Source organism: Anas acuta, chromosome 8, assembly GCF_963932015.1.
Source record: "Anas acuta chromosome 8, bAnaAcu1.1, whole genome shotgun sequence".
Taxonomy (NCBI): Eukaryota; Metazoa; Chordata; class Aves; order Anseriformes; family Anatidae; genus Anas; species Anas acuta.
In genome coordinates this window covers 31,407,243-31,420,125 of record NC_088986.1, presented here as the reverse complement: position 1 = coordinate 31,420,125, position 12,883 = coordinate 31,407,243, and the positions used below count along the sequence as shown (strand labels likewise).

The 12,883-nt window shown below is 49.5% G+C and overlaps 1 protein-coding gene across 3 annotated transcripts; it reads right to left on the bottom strand.

Annotated features, from left to right (window-relative positions):
- Positions 1-232: 232 nt before the first annotated feature.
- Positions 233-12,883, bottom strand: GFI1 (growth factor independent 1 transcriptional repressor). Of its 3 annotated transcripts, XM_068689729.1 has the most exons (8): positions 12,760-12,883; positions 12,428-12,644; positions 11,105-11,323; positions 10,709-10,915; positions 5,687-6,102; positions 5,460-5,597; positions 3,708-3,873; positions 233-1,593 (listed from the first exon to the last, which is right to left on the bottom strand). In XM_068689729.1, exons 3-8 carry the CDS (start codon positions 11,217-11,219, stop codon positions 1,415-1,417), a joined length of 1,221 nt encoding a protein of 406 aa, XP_068545830.1. In that variant the 5' UTR covers positions 11,220-11,323; positions 12,428-12,644; positions 12,760-12,883; the 3' UTR covers positions 233-1,414. The 3 variants fall into 3 exon arrangements, with proteins under 3 accessions (XP_068545830.1, XP_068545829.1, XP_068545831.1); XM_068689728.1 differs by having other exon boundaries at positions 12,428-12,863; XM_068689730.1 differs by lacking the exon at positions 233-1,593 and having other exon boundaries at positions 3,730-3,873; positions 5,357-5,597; positions 12,428-12,866.

The following is a 12,883-nucleotide window of genomic DNA, read 5'->3' as shown; positions in this document are numbered from 1 at the left end:
TAGTAGTCCTAAACATAGCATACTCCAGTCTTCAAGTGTTAAGTATTTAACTGAAATCAGTGGGAGCTGGACACATAAGTAGGACGCTGGTGTTCTTTAATCACCAGAGCTCACCTGCATTCCCTCCTTGAATACCACCTCTGACCATCACCAGAAGTGGTTTAGCATCATAATGGTTGACATTCACAAACATGTTAAAGACGCATATTAAATAAAAAAAAAAAATCACACCTGATGATCCTCAACACTTTATTAATTTAAAACATTGTTCCAATAAATATGTACTAATAAACATAAGACACTCCATAAAACCTAAATAAAGACATTTACAAACCTGGCAATAAAGTAAAAACAGCATTTTTAACTGAGGTACATGCAGGGTCATTTAAGGCAAATTCAGTCAATTATACTTTTATAATGATTCCTGCCCACCTCAGGAGAGTTTTCCTTTAAAAACTAAAAAACAACAACAACAAAAAACAAATATACAAATGATGCTATTGAGTAGCTATTTTCCAGTTATTTATAACAAGCCCAGAGCGCAGAAGCCAACAATTGCTCTGGACAGAAAGTCTGTGCCTCACCTATGCTCCTGCTCTCTTAGTCAGGATCAGTTGCTGGGTGGTTTCTAGTTATAAGGCATAACTCTGTGCTTTGGTTTTTCCAGTTGTCTTTCACAAACTTCCTTTTCCCCAGTGGATGTAGCAAGACATAACCCCTATATCTCAAACACACACTCACACAGCCAGGCCTTGCTTAAGCACAGATACAGCTTTGGGAGGAATAAAAAGGGCCTCCTCCTGTCAGCACAACTCCTGATTTACACCAGAATAACTAAGAGCAGGATGAGGCCCAAGCTAGTGCCTTAGCTTAAAAAACAACCAGATGTCAAACTGCACACTTCAGTTCAGATCCTCCAGGCTTTCCTGACAGGAAACCAAGAGTGAAGCCATTCAGCACTGAAACTCAACCAAGGCAAGCACTCCCCATGTCATTTGCTGACTTCCCTGTGATTACCGTGTAAACACTGTTATACCCATGTTTCCCTGCAAGGTAATTCAAGCTACTGAAAACATAAGGGTTTTCATCTTGGCTATGGGAGAAATACTTTCCAGCTTACAGATACTTGGTAGCTTATCTGTCTTTGGAGTATCAGGCTTCGTATCTAAAGGCTTATTTTCCAGTGTTATTTCAGAAAAAGAGAGGGGAAGAGAGAGAAACCTCAGCCTTTGATTTCCACTCTCAGTCATGCAGGTTGAGCTGCCACTGCCATGTCCCTGTCTTCTTTCGTCTCCAAGCTCCTGGTCAGAAAGGTAATGCCAGGGTTTGTGCTACAGACAAGGCTCAGGTCCAGCAGGGAAGCCAAAGGAGTCTGTTCTCATAGTGTTGTAGGTGCTTTCCATTATTGCAGGACTCATTTCAGGCCATGCTGTGTCTCCCGGTGTCTCCGTAAATCCACCTTTCTTTGGAAGCCTTTGCCACACAGATCACAGCCAAAGGGCTTGAAGCCTGTGTGCTTCCGACTGTGGGTGATGAGGTTGGAGCTCTGACTAAAGGCTTTTCCACACACCTGACACTTGTGAGGTTTCTCACCTGCAAGCAGGAGGTAGTAGAGAGAGGGTGTGAAAGAGGCAACATGCTGCTTACACAGGGTCAGGGCAAACAGGAAACGCACTCTGGGCCTTAGAGCTAATCAAAGCAATTCCTGGGTGATTAACAAAAAAAGTCATTCCTCCTAAAATCATGCAACTGTGAGCACCAAAGCATTAGCTAAGCCTGCACTGCAGCTGAGCAAGCCTGGACCTGGTTGCATCTGCACTGCCCCAGTATAGTCCTAGCAACAGCTAGGCACAGAGCGCTTCCAGGACACCACAACTTGCGAACACATTCATATTTAGCTGCACGGCCTCTATGGTATTTAAACTGGCTTTGTGGCCTAGAAACATCAGGAATTCCTGGAAAGACCCCAGATCACAATGACTACCTGGTATCAATTATTATAGCATCAACATGGATGCAAGTGCAATAGATGGAGGTTGTTAAACCAAACCAATGAGCTGGGGCTTGTCCCCAGTGGAATACAAGGGCCGTTGAGTGAACCCTGAAGGACAGGGTTCACCCAAAGATCTCTTCTCTCTCTCTCTCTCTCTAGTTCCCAGACTGAAATGCTAACAGTCACCTTCAGCAAGCCCTGAAGTTCCCCTGCAGGCAAACAATGGTAATGAGAATAAATTCATCTTCTGAATTACTCCCACAGAGGGTTCTGTGGAACAACTCCACTGGCCTCTAGGCGAGTAGGATCTCAATGTGTTTTCATAGTGTTTATTATCAAATAACGGATAAAAGGGAACCCCAACCACAAAACCAAGCCTGATTTTCAGAGTGACTTTGCACCTGCAGAGCTCACTAACTTCAGCTGGAGCAACTAGCACTCTGTACATTTGAAAAACAGATTCTTAGAAAAATAAAACCGTGTAAAATGTGCTGGAGGCTCAGTTCACAAGTGTATGTTGCATCTGAAAGTGACTCCTGGATTCTATTAAGGAGCTGGTTTTATGTCAGCAATTTGAAAGCCCAGGGACAGTTTCCGATCTCAGAATAATAATAAAAATAACATTTTTGGCCAATTCAGAATTTGGCTGAAATTCCACTTAATCAAGCCTCATTTGAAAAAGTTACTACAGAAATACTTCTTGCTTTTCTTCACCATCAGTTCATTTTCATCCAGCAGACACATGGTAGAGAATCTTTTAAAGTAATAATTATTTTCCACTGCTTGTGGTCTAGAAAAAACACAAGCTGAGAGCACTATATATAATGCCATCTTTCTACATATTTGCCATTTTTATACTTCACCCTTGATATCTGCTGATATTCCACTCTCAGGAAACAGGATTTTGGTCATCTAAACTTTGGGTTAGGCCAGTACAGCTACTATTTTATGCCTACAAATGTTTCTGTATCTCACATATCACTCATTTCCCTCTACTTCAAGTGATCAGTGCAGGTCTGAAAGGCAAGATTTACTTTTAAAGAACTCTGATAAACCTGCCTTCTCACTGAACAATATTTTAAAACAATTTCCTTTGGTGATTCACCTGCACTTTATTAGTTTCCATGTTTATTACTAACAGTGAAACTCGAGAACTCTGCACCTCTCCTTGCATTCTGTATCAGACTGCAGCCGTTTCTCAGAAAGTCCGGGTGGAAGTGCAGACAATCAATCTCTGAACAAATATTTAGTCTAAGAGTTGGATCCTGGGACTGCCAGTTTAGTGTTTGACCTAGAGGAGGAGGCTCCTCTTGTTCCTATTACAAATTGGTAGATCCTGTAAAAAGGGATGCTGCAAATTCCCTTATCATATTCCAGGGACCTCAGCTGTAAATCAAGGCCACATGAATATAATACTCTACAAATCATCTTACACAAAAGCTCTTTGAATAAACATTGGTGGATCCTGTTAAGGGAACACTGATTGGATTGCGAGGATTTTGGTTATTTTGCAGCTGCTGTTCATGAAACCACATTCAAATCACCCTCATTTGCACAAGTAGAACTCAGATAGTGTGAACCGCAGCAGGGCAGTGAGAAGCATGGGGAGGTGCACGTGCTGTCCCAGCTAAGGAGGAACAAGCTGCTGCAGAGAGACCTCTTCAGAGACCTGCACCTACAGCTGGGGCTGAACAGCAGCACCTGCAGGGCTTACCTGTGTGAATGAAGGTGTGTTTCTTCATATCAGATTTCTGGTGGAACCTCTTCCCGCAATACTGGCAGGGATAGGGCCGTGTGTCTGAGTGGATGAGCAGGTGGGTGGACAGAGTAGAAGATCTCTTAAAACTCTTGCCACAGATCTTACAATCAAAGCTACGTTCCTGCAGAAAGAGGAGCCCAAACATGCCCACATTACACCATGACAGAGATCCCACCAGTAACAAACTGGCACATCAGTGTTGCCCCTCCTGCCTTAGAAAGCACTTCCACTTCTCCAGAGAACAAACAGGAATGGCCTGAGGAGATGCTAAAACTGGCACGACAGCACCGCATGGTAAAAAAGATTAAGTGTATCCTCTCCCAGTGCTCTGCACCACTTTTCACAAAATTAATTTAATAGCTCTTCCTGCTGGCAGAAATGGCCAGGTGGGAGCAGCCCCAGCTGGACAGAGTCCGCCAGCATATTTCAACGTGGGCCTAAGACATGATCACTCTGCTGAGAAGACCAACAGCAGCAGATCTGTTCCAAGGCCACCTCTCCACTCTACATGGGAGAGTGAGTGCCAAGGTCTGCATAGCTCTCCTGGAAAATCTCCATGGCAGGCTGATTTCTGCTGTAAGCATAACAACTAACTACATATTTCTATTTCCATTATAAATTCAAGTGAAAGGTACCTAGAGCACCTGGAGAAAACAGCTTTCTGGCTTACTACTTTAACAAATCAAACTAAATGCGTTAAGGTTGCTGTCTTTCTCTCCTTTCCCTCACGCATGCATTTCTATCACTTTCTTCCACCATCTCTTCCTCCCACCCTTTATCTCCCTCTTCCTGATATGCTTTCATAGTCACCTTATTATATTTGGCTTTTTATGCATGCTCCCTGAAATGTTCTCCCCTCCATGGACTTAATATGCAGTGCTGCTCTTTTCAACATTATTTAATGGGTGATGAGATATTTCCCTTCATTGTGTGCCCTGCTGTTGCACACTCATGCAACTGTAAATAAGACAGTTAGCAAACAAACACTGCTGTAACTCTATCCTCCCAAACCCAATCTGAGGAAGGAAGATTTGCCAGGTTAAGTGGGTGGGTGAAGGGGAAATATGGCACGGTATCAGCAGGTGGAAAATGTTACAAATCCTCCTGCCAAAATTAACTACCATATTCTTTTGGTGTGTGACTCAGAGGGTGTCGAGACGGGTGAAGTCTGTGCTCTATACCTGACTGGTCGCTCAGATGTTCCCTACACAGACACAATGACTACAAACAATGGAAGATTCACTTATTTGGAGGACGGGGAGGAGAAAGAATGAGGAGAACTGTGTCAAAAGAAAGCATGGTGACTTGCTTTAGCTGTTAAAAATGTACACACCCTTGTTACAGTTTACAGCTCAGAGAGTAAAAAATTATTTTTTATTATCTTTTACTTCTGGAGTGCCAAAAGAGACCTTTGCTTATTACACACATATGAAGTCAGGGGAATGGAAACAAAGTCTGTGTTCTTTAATCTATTGATTTGTTCCTACTCTTCTTTTGCTCCCTAGCTGCCCACCCTTTACTCTGCCTGCCACCATACCCTTCGCCCACAACTCTCCACTGCAGCCTGACCATACTTTCTTCCTCTCCTCAGCTTCAACACCCACCTACTGCCCTGTGATTGCCTTTGTGGCCTGCCCAGTGCTGGCTGAAGCAAGCATCTGGCCCTGGCCCTCCAATTTTCGTCCTGGCTGCTTGCCACGCTCTCACCTGCGAGTGCACGGCCTTGTGCTGCTCCAGGCTGACTGCATGGCCGAAGGTCTTGCCACACATGTCACAGGCAAAGGGCCTTGTGCCACTGTGTGAGCGGCGCACATGTACCTCAAGGCCATGCGGTGTGGAGAAGACCTGAAGGGGAGAGAGTGTACAGGGTCAGGCTAGCCAGGGAGAAGGGGCTGGAAAAGAGTCAAACCGGAGTGCGAGAAAAAGGTCCCTACCTTGCTGCACTTGACACACTTGTAAGAGCCAGTGCTGATGAGCAATGGGCGGCACAAGAGGTCCGACTCCACTTTGATGCTGCCAGGCCCCTTCTCCTGCTGCAGCCCAGGCTGCGTCTCGGCATAGAGTCCAGGCGCTGCTGCTGGAGGCCGCTCGAACAGCCCTGGGCCCGGGGAGCCGAAGTCACCGTAAAGTCCGAGGGAAGAGCTACACTCCGCACCATAGAGGGCAGGCTCAGAGCCGCGCTCACAGAAGAGCCCCAGGGCTGAGGTTCGCTCCAGCGTCGGGCAGGGCCTGTAGCTTTGTACCAGGTGCCTCAGCTCAGAGCCCCCCAGGCTGCTCCACGCATACGGTTTGAAGGGCACTGAGAAGGGGGGTGCTTCATCCAGGGATGGACACACAGATTGCTCTGAGGCTGTGGAAACACAAGGTCATGGGAATTAGTGCGTTTCACAGTCCGGCCTCTGTTGTGGAGCAGAATCGGCTCAGCATCCAGGCTTGTGGCAGAGCCAGACCCCTGTACTGCACATTAGAGCTGGCCTTTCACCCCCCATGGGAGGGCATTTTATATTGCTTCCAGTGCTAACTCCTCACCTGCTGCACCAGCCAAATTATTTAAAGCAACCACCAGTTTTGTCTGCCTCCATCTTTGGGTGCCCAGGTGCACAGACACTGATCTGACTGTTGAGATACTAAACAACTCGGTCTTCAACTTCCTTTGGTTTCATCTGCAGCTCCTCAGAAAAGCGTATGTATTATATCCCAGGCTGAGCATCACAGCTGACAGTCCAAATATCTAAGTTCTGATGTAGATCGCACCCATCCATATTATAAAAATGACATCATAGAGGTGCCAAAAGAAACAAGCCTGCTAAGATTTACCTGTTCAACAGAACTAAAAATTGTTTCCTGTGCAATTTAATGTCCAAATCTAGTCTCTCAACTTCATGTAACAACTGCCTGCAACTGTACTAACTACAGCATAATCGAAACAAAGGACAGCTTCTTCCTGAGGTGCTTGAATTTCACGTCTCACTTTAAAAAAAAAAAAAAAAAAGGAAAAGAAAAAGAAAAAGAAAAGAAAAATAAATCTGAAATAAAATCATGGTTGTTTCGGATTCCTCTGAGGAAAGAAACTGATTCCACCCAAACATTGAGTTCATAAACACATTATGAAAATCACTGGTGTAGACTGCATTAAAAATTGAGGTGACAAAGAGATTTTCCTATCAGCCATAATCAAAGCTATCTTCCATCACAACAAGCTCAGATGGCTTCAACTGGCTTTAACAGCCTCACCTTTGGCAACAACATCTGACCAAGACAGTAGGTACAAGATGAATCACACTTGGTGGGGGCTTTAGCAGAGACTGATGCAATGGCAGGAACACAGCCTCTGAGATCAGTGTTTAACGGCACAAATGCTCAGGGTGCCTTGCACAGAGGAAAGCACAGTTGGGCAGGGAACACGGGTACCAGACCCCAGCTGTGTCTGCCAGAGATGGTGATTAACACCCGAGGTGCTCTGCTTTCACTTCACCACAAGAGTCAGCAGGGCTGGGAGAGTCAAATGTTTCCACTGGACAAATGTGTTAGCAAAACAAGGAAAAGATGAACAAATTAACTGCTCAAGTGCTGATGCCTTCACAGAGATATTGGCATCCCAATTGGGCTACCAGAATAATTTCCCCTAAGCAAAAACATGCACACTCACAATTGCTTGACTTTTGTCATTCTTGTCAGCTTTAGCAGCCTTCAGCAAATCAAGATAACCCAGGGTGGGATAGGTAAAAGAGGCATGGTGTGTTAACCTACCCGTTTAGGTAGGCTGATGGTCACTGAGGGTTACAGAAGGGAGTGAAAATAAGGCAAAAATCGAGTTTTGATTGACCTGTTTTCCTTCTTTTATATAGTTTCAGATGTTAACAGCCTCAAGTTCTGCCATTGCAATTACCAGTCTTTCGGTTGGAAATATATGCACACATACCAACTGGGACATTTGAACAGAGAGATGAAATCAAATTAGCTGACATGGTGCTGAGCATGATTTTTCCTGTTCTGCACTGACTGCAAAGTTGTGGTCAGCGTCACATCATCTATCTTTGTGTCTTTGCAACCAGTTTCAGTGTTGCCATCTCTCACGATTTTATCACAAGATTCAAAACTATCTTAAAGCTCCAGCTCTTGAAACTGCATGATTTCATCAGGCCCTCAGCTTTCCTTTTGTTTGCTTGTTCTTGTTGTAACTAATTTTTTCCCCTTAAAGTCAACTACTAGTCCAGACTGTAAAGAAAAGCACGAAAACATAGACCCTCAATATTTCAACACCAGAATTGAATATCCATAAGGTATTACTTACAATCTTGATCTCTGTGCCAGTCTGTTGAGAGAGAGGGGAGGGAAGGCTGACCTGATTTTTGAGCCCTCGGAATTGGCAACACTGGACACGTAAACGTTGCACCGCAGCTCAGTTTGCGTGCAATGTTCCTTCCATCACCTCACACGCTTTGGAGACCTCGCAAGCACAAGTGCAGGGGAGCCACTCACGCTACACTTCCCAGGGGCAAGCTCAAGCTACTCAAGCCCCACATCCAGCGTCAAACTGTGCTCTGCTAGACTGCAAGGCAAAAGACATTGCTGTGTCTGCCTCTCCTCTGCTTCACAGCATCTAGCCCTCCACAGGGTGATCAGGGAGGGACTGACAGACTCTCCCTCCTCTTCCTAGCAGTTCTGTGCAGCCGCTGGGAGAAGAAACTGTTATTTTTTTGAAGGCAAGGCAAACTCAACCTGAAACGGCTGGGAACTGATTGATACACACAGAAAGAAAGATTCAAAGGTCCACCTCCACAGATCAAAAACTATCACAATGACAATGGAATGACAACGCTGTTATACCCAGTAAAAGGTATAAGCCCCTCCAAGACTCGAATATCAATTGGCTTATCAGACAACACCAATATACTGCTGCACAGAGTTATCAGGCACTTTCTGGATATGCAAACGCGATTACAAACACACATAGAAAGCGAGGTTAAATAACAAAGTGATTTGCACTGACGGAGACAATGTATGTAGAATGCCAACAACGCTGTAAAGGTACTGTATTGTACCTCTGTCTGCTCACTGGGATCAGCAGCACTGCATGCAAAGACAGACCCAAAATCTGGCTTTCACTGCACATCGAAGTGCAGCCTGCATCCATGTTCACTGCTGGAGATGAGGGGGTGACGGTACTGCTCGCTGCACCTGTCCTAAGCGTGATTTAGAAACATCATTTCACATCTGACCTGCCCGTGAAAGCACAGAAACCGTGCCCCACCCAGGCAAACACAACCATAAAAATCCAGAATCTCACCAGCACATCCCGCAGAAGTGACCTAGGCATAAATTCTGGCTTCAGACTGAATGTGACCAGGGCAGGGATTCGGGAGGAGCAGAGGGAGGAAGCCCGCCTATCTAATCCTGCTGCCGCTGCCTCAATCCTTAATGTAACAGCACCTCTCTCAACGTACTGAGGTTCCTTTAATGAAAGCTTTTTGTGCCAGGACTGGGCTTCTGTACATTCCCTTGTCCCCTGTGAATGGGATCAGACAGTCCCAGGACTGAGCCCCTCCTCTAAAAAATCTTGATCTGGGGATGCATTTTGCAGAGGTACTTTTCCCAGGTAACTGGATGGGGGGCAGGGAGCTAATGAATCCCACAGCATGGGAAGAAATCAGTGAGGAGGAGGCAAAGGCAGAGCAGCCCTGGGAAATAGCTGCTCCATTTTATGTCTGTCTTTTAGACATCTTGTGAGAACGGTCTGTTTCCTATCAAGGAATTGTAATTATTTGGAGAATGAGGAGTGGGACCAATTCATTAGAATAAAAATTACACATTGTTATGCTTTGTGAAGAAATATTAGCAAAAGAGAGACTGTTGCATTCCTGCTTTTGGTCCAGTTTGTCATTTGCAAAAACTGAAACTGTCCCGCGGCTGGCTATAACAATACCGTACTCCTGAACATTTTGAATGTCCCCTCAAAGGGCTTTAAAACTTTTAAAATGGGCAGGGACTTTAAAAATGCAACTCCCCGTCATTACAATCAGCTGTCGATATGCAAGGATGCTATAAAGATGAAGCAGGAAAATCAGTGAGGAAACAGGACAAAGTATTCGTTTGCTGGCGTCTGCTGTCATTTTGTAAAGCTGAGACAATTTTTCCTTTGCTAAGATAGAAATTGTTCTTTTTTCAGACATCAATTTTTAACCAAAGCAATAAAAACGTGGGGTTTATATATACATATTTTTGTTATAAAATGTCAACGTTTTATTTTTAAACGAGATAAGTATTCACGCCAGGTTGGGGACAGCATCTCCCACTGCTCCAACCACATCAAAGGCAGGATGAGGGAGCTAGAGACAGGCGCTGCAGCCATAAGTGTGAGTTTCCTGGATTTGGGGTGTTTAAATCTGACTGCCATTATTTTCATCTGGTTTTTACGAATGCGTTTTTAGAGAAGAGGAAAAAAAAAAAAAGAGAAGAGAAAGAGAGAGAGGGAGAGATCCTTTTTATAGACAAGAGACAAGAAAAAAACTCAGAGTATGGGAAAACGTCTAGCAGGAACACAAAGCCAACGCTGTTTACTACAGGTATATAAATAGCCACGTACAAATATTTACTGTATTAAAAACTATTTATCTGCTAAACATTAGGGTAGCAGGGCCCTGTAGAAAAATGCCGGGAACTTTCAAATATAACCAGCTTGCCTTTACCAATTAATCAGAAACAACAATAACAAAAAAAAAACGCCCTGTGGTATCACGACTTTCATACAGCCTGACCGTAACCCACGACTCCCTTAGCAGTGGGAGACAGGCTGGAAAAGCACCCCGAAAGAGAGAGGACACGAAAAGGAGCGGGAAAGGCAAATCTGTCCCTTCCACTCACTTTCGACGGCGGCGCCCAGCACCCCGCGGCACTGCCCCACGGCACCGGCAGGCAGCCGGCCCCACAGCAGGCGCTGCTCGCCCCGCTCCTACCTGGCGAGACGGAGGGGGAGGGCGGCCTCCAGAAGTCCTCGAACTCGGACACCCTGTCGCAGACGCTGCCCTCGCAGCTGGGCGCTGACTCGGAGGTGCCATCGGCAGCCTCGGTAAGGTGGGACTCCGGGGAGAAGCGGCGCTGGGACGGCTCCGGGTCGGGCAGGACGGTGCGGCACAGCCCGGCGCCCTCGGGGATCTTGCTGTCTGTGGGGAAGGCGAGGCGAGGGGCTGCTCAGCGCGGGGCGAACCGGCTGCGGCCTCCCTTCCCCGCCCTGAGCCCCTCCGCCTCCCGCCGGGTGCTGCGGGAAGCTCCCCGCCGAGTCCCGCAAGGCGAGACGCCCCCGCGGGGGTCTGCGCCGGCCGGCAGCGGGGAGCCGCCGAGGGAGCCCCTACCTGCGCAGATCTGGGCCAGCACCGTCTCCAGCCGCAGGCCGTAGTCCTCGTCGGCGGAGCGGGGCTGGTGGTAGCTGTGCGCCTTCTTGCTCTTCACCAGGAAGGACCTCGGCATGGTGGGTGCTGGCGCGGCCGCGCTCCGTCTCCGGGCGGCCGGGCACGGCGGCGGCGTCGAGCGTCACCCCCGGGCGTCCCGCGGGGCGGCAGCGGGGAGGCGACCTGCGGGGAGGCGCCGAGCCCGCCGCTCAGGGCCGGGGGCCGGCTCGCAGGTGGCGGCGCGCAGGTGGCTGCGGCCGCCGCCCCCGGCCCCCCCGCCAAGGGGCCGCTCCCGAGCTTCGGCGGGAGCACCGAGCACCGGCGGCCGTCCCAGCGGCTAAAGCGGGAGCGGCGCCGGCCGCACGCCCTCCCCGGGCCGCCCCGTCCGTCCCCAGCAGCCCCCGAGGGGCAGCGCAGCGGGCCCCGGGCTGGGAGGGTGGCTACAAAACCGCCGCCGACCCCGACGGCTGCGGCGCTCCCCGCCGTCGGAGGGCCTGATTCACCCCCGGCGCAGCAACGTGAAAACGAACGAGGCGGAATGCGACCCGAGGCCCGCGGCTGCCGGCGGCGCGACGCCTCGCAGCTGCGGGCACTCAGAGACGGGGCCGGGGGGGGCGAGGTGGGAAACGTCGGGGCGGCCCCGCCGGGAGCCGGGGGGACGGGAGCGGGGCCGCCTCCGCCGGCTTCTGCGGGCCGCGGCGGGGCGAACCGAACCGGCCAGCGCTTCGGCCTTGGCAAAGAGCCGCCTCAGGTCGCGTCCGTCGGGCTCTTTCCGAGGGCTCGCAGGCTTTTACTCAGCTCCTCGAGCTGCCAGAGAGCGAAGGGAAGGGAAGGGAAAGGGCCCGGGCCCGTCCCCCCCGCCCCGGGGCTGCCCCGCACGAGGCGACCCGCGCCGGCCCCCGGCACTCGACGGGGGCAGGGCTGGGAGGCGCCGCCCCCGGGCACGGCGCCGGCGAGCGGCTGGGAGCGGCGCTGCCCCGACCCACCTGCGCCGCCGTTCATCCTTGAGCGGGGCGGGGGGCGAGAGATCAAAGCGGCCCCGGCACTACCGGGGGCACCGGGAGGGGGGGCTCGGTGCGGCGGGGCCGCGTGCTGCCGGCCCGGCGGGGCGCTCCTCCCTCCGATAGCCCAAGGCCGGGGCCCGTGGGAAGGCGAGGCCCGGGCCCACCTGCCCGACGGCCGCCGCTGTGGGGGCGCGGGGCCGGAGCCTCCCCGAGCCGCCGAGGGCCGGGGGCGAGCTGGGCAGAAGGGGCGCTGCCGCCCGGGGAGGGAACGAGGAGCGCTTACCCATCTGGAGGGGCGGCGGGAGCCGGGCTGCACAGGTGGGGGGTTGCGCCGCAGCCTGCTCGTTTGGGTGACTTTAAATTTAGCCTCCCTTTAAGGAGCGATGGGGCTTGAATTGGGTTGTTTTTTGGTGTCTTTTTTTTTTTTTTCTGTCTCTCTCAACTCCTTCAGAGCTCGGCCCCCTAAACCACAAATTCCACTTCCTGAGCGTTAGGAGCTTCTGAAAAAAAAAAAAAAAAAAAAAAAAAAAAAAAACTTTAAAAAAAAGCCAAAGCCTCACAAATCAGCACCGTTCCCCTTCCTCTCTCCTTTTTCCTTAAATGAAAATGTCTTACCGTATTCCACCTCACAGGGCCCGCTGAAGTGACATCAAAGTGTCACTGGAGTGGGGCGTTTCATTTCTCTCGGGGTTCTGCTCTAGAAATTACACACAGCTATCTGAACTATTCTTGGATCCCC

What these genes read in the sequence shown, in the direction of transcription:
- GFI1 (XM_068689729.1), bottom strand. Translation starts at nt 11,219, where the DNA reads ATGCCGAGGTCCTTCCTGGTGAAGAGCAAGAAGGCGCACAGCTACCAC. An exon ending in AGTGTGTCAAGTGCAGCAAG is followed by an intron (nt 5,598 to 5,686) that starts GTAGGGACCTTT and finishes TCTCCCCTTCAG; the next exon opens with GTCTTCTCCACACCGCATGG. An exon ending in ACAAGGCCGTGCACTCGCAG is followed by an intron (nt 3,874 to 5,459) that starts GTGAGAGCGTGG and finishes CTCTTTCTGCAG; the next exon opens with GAACGTAGCTTTGATTGTAA.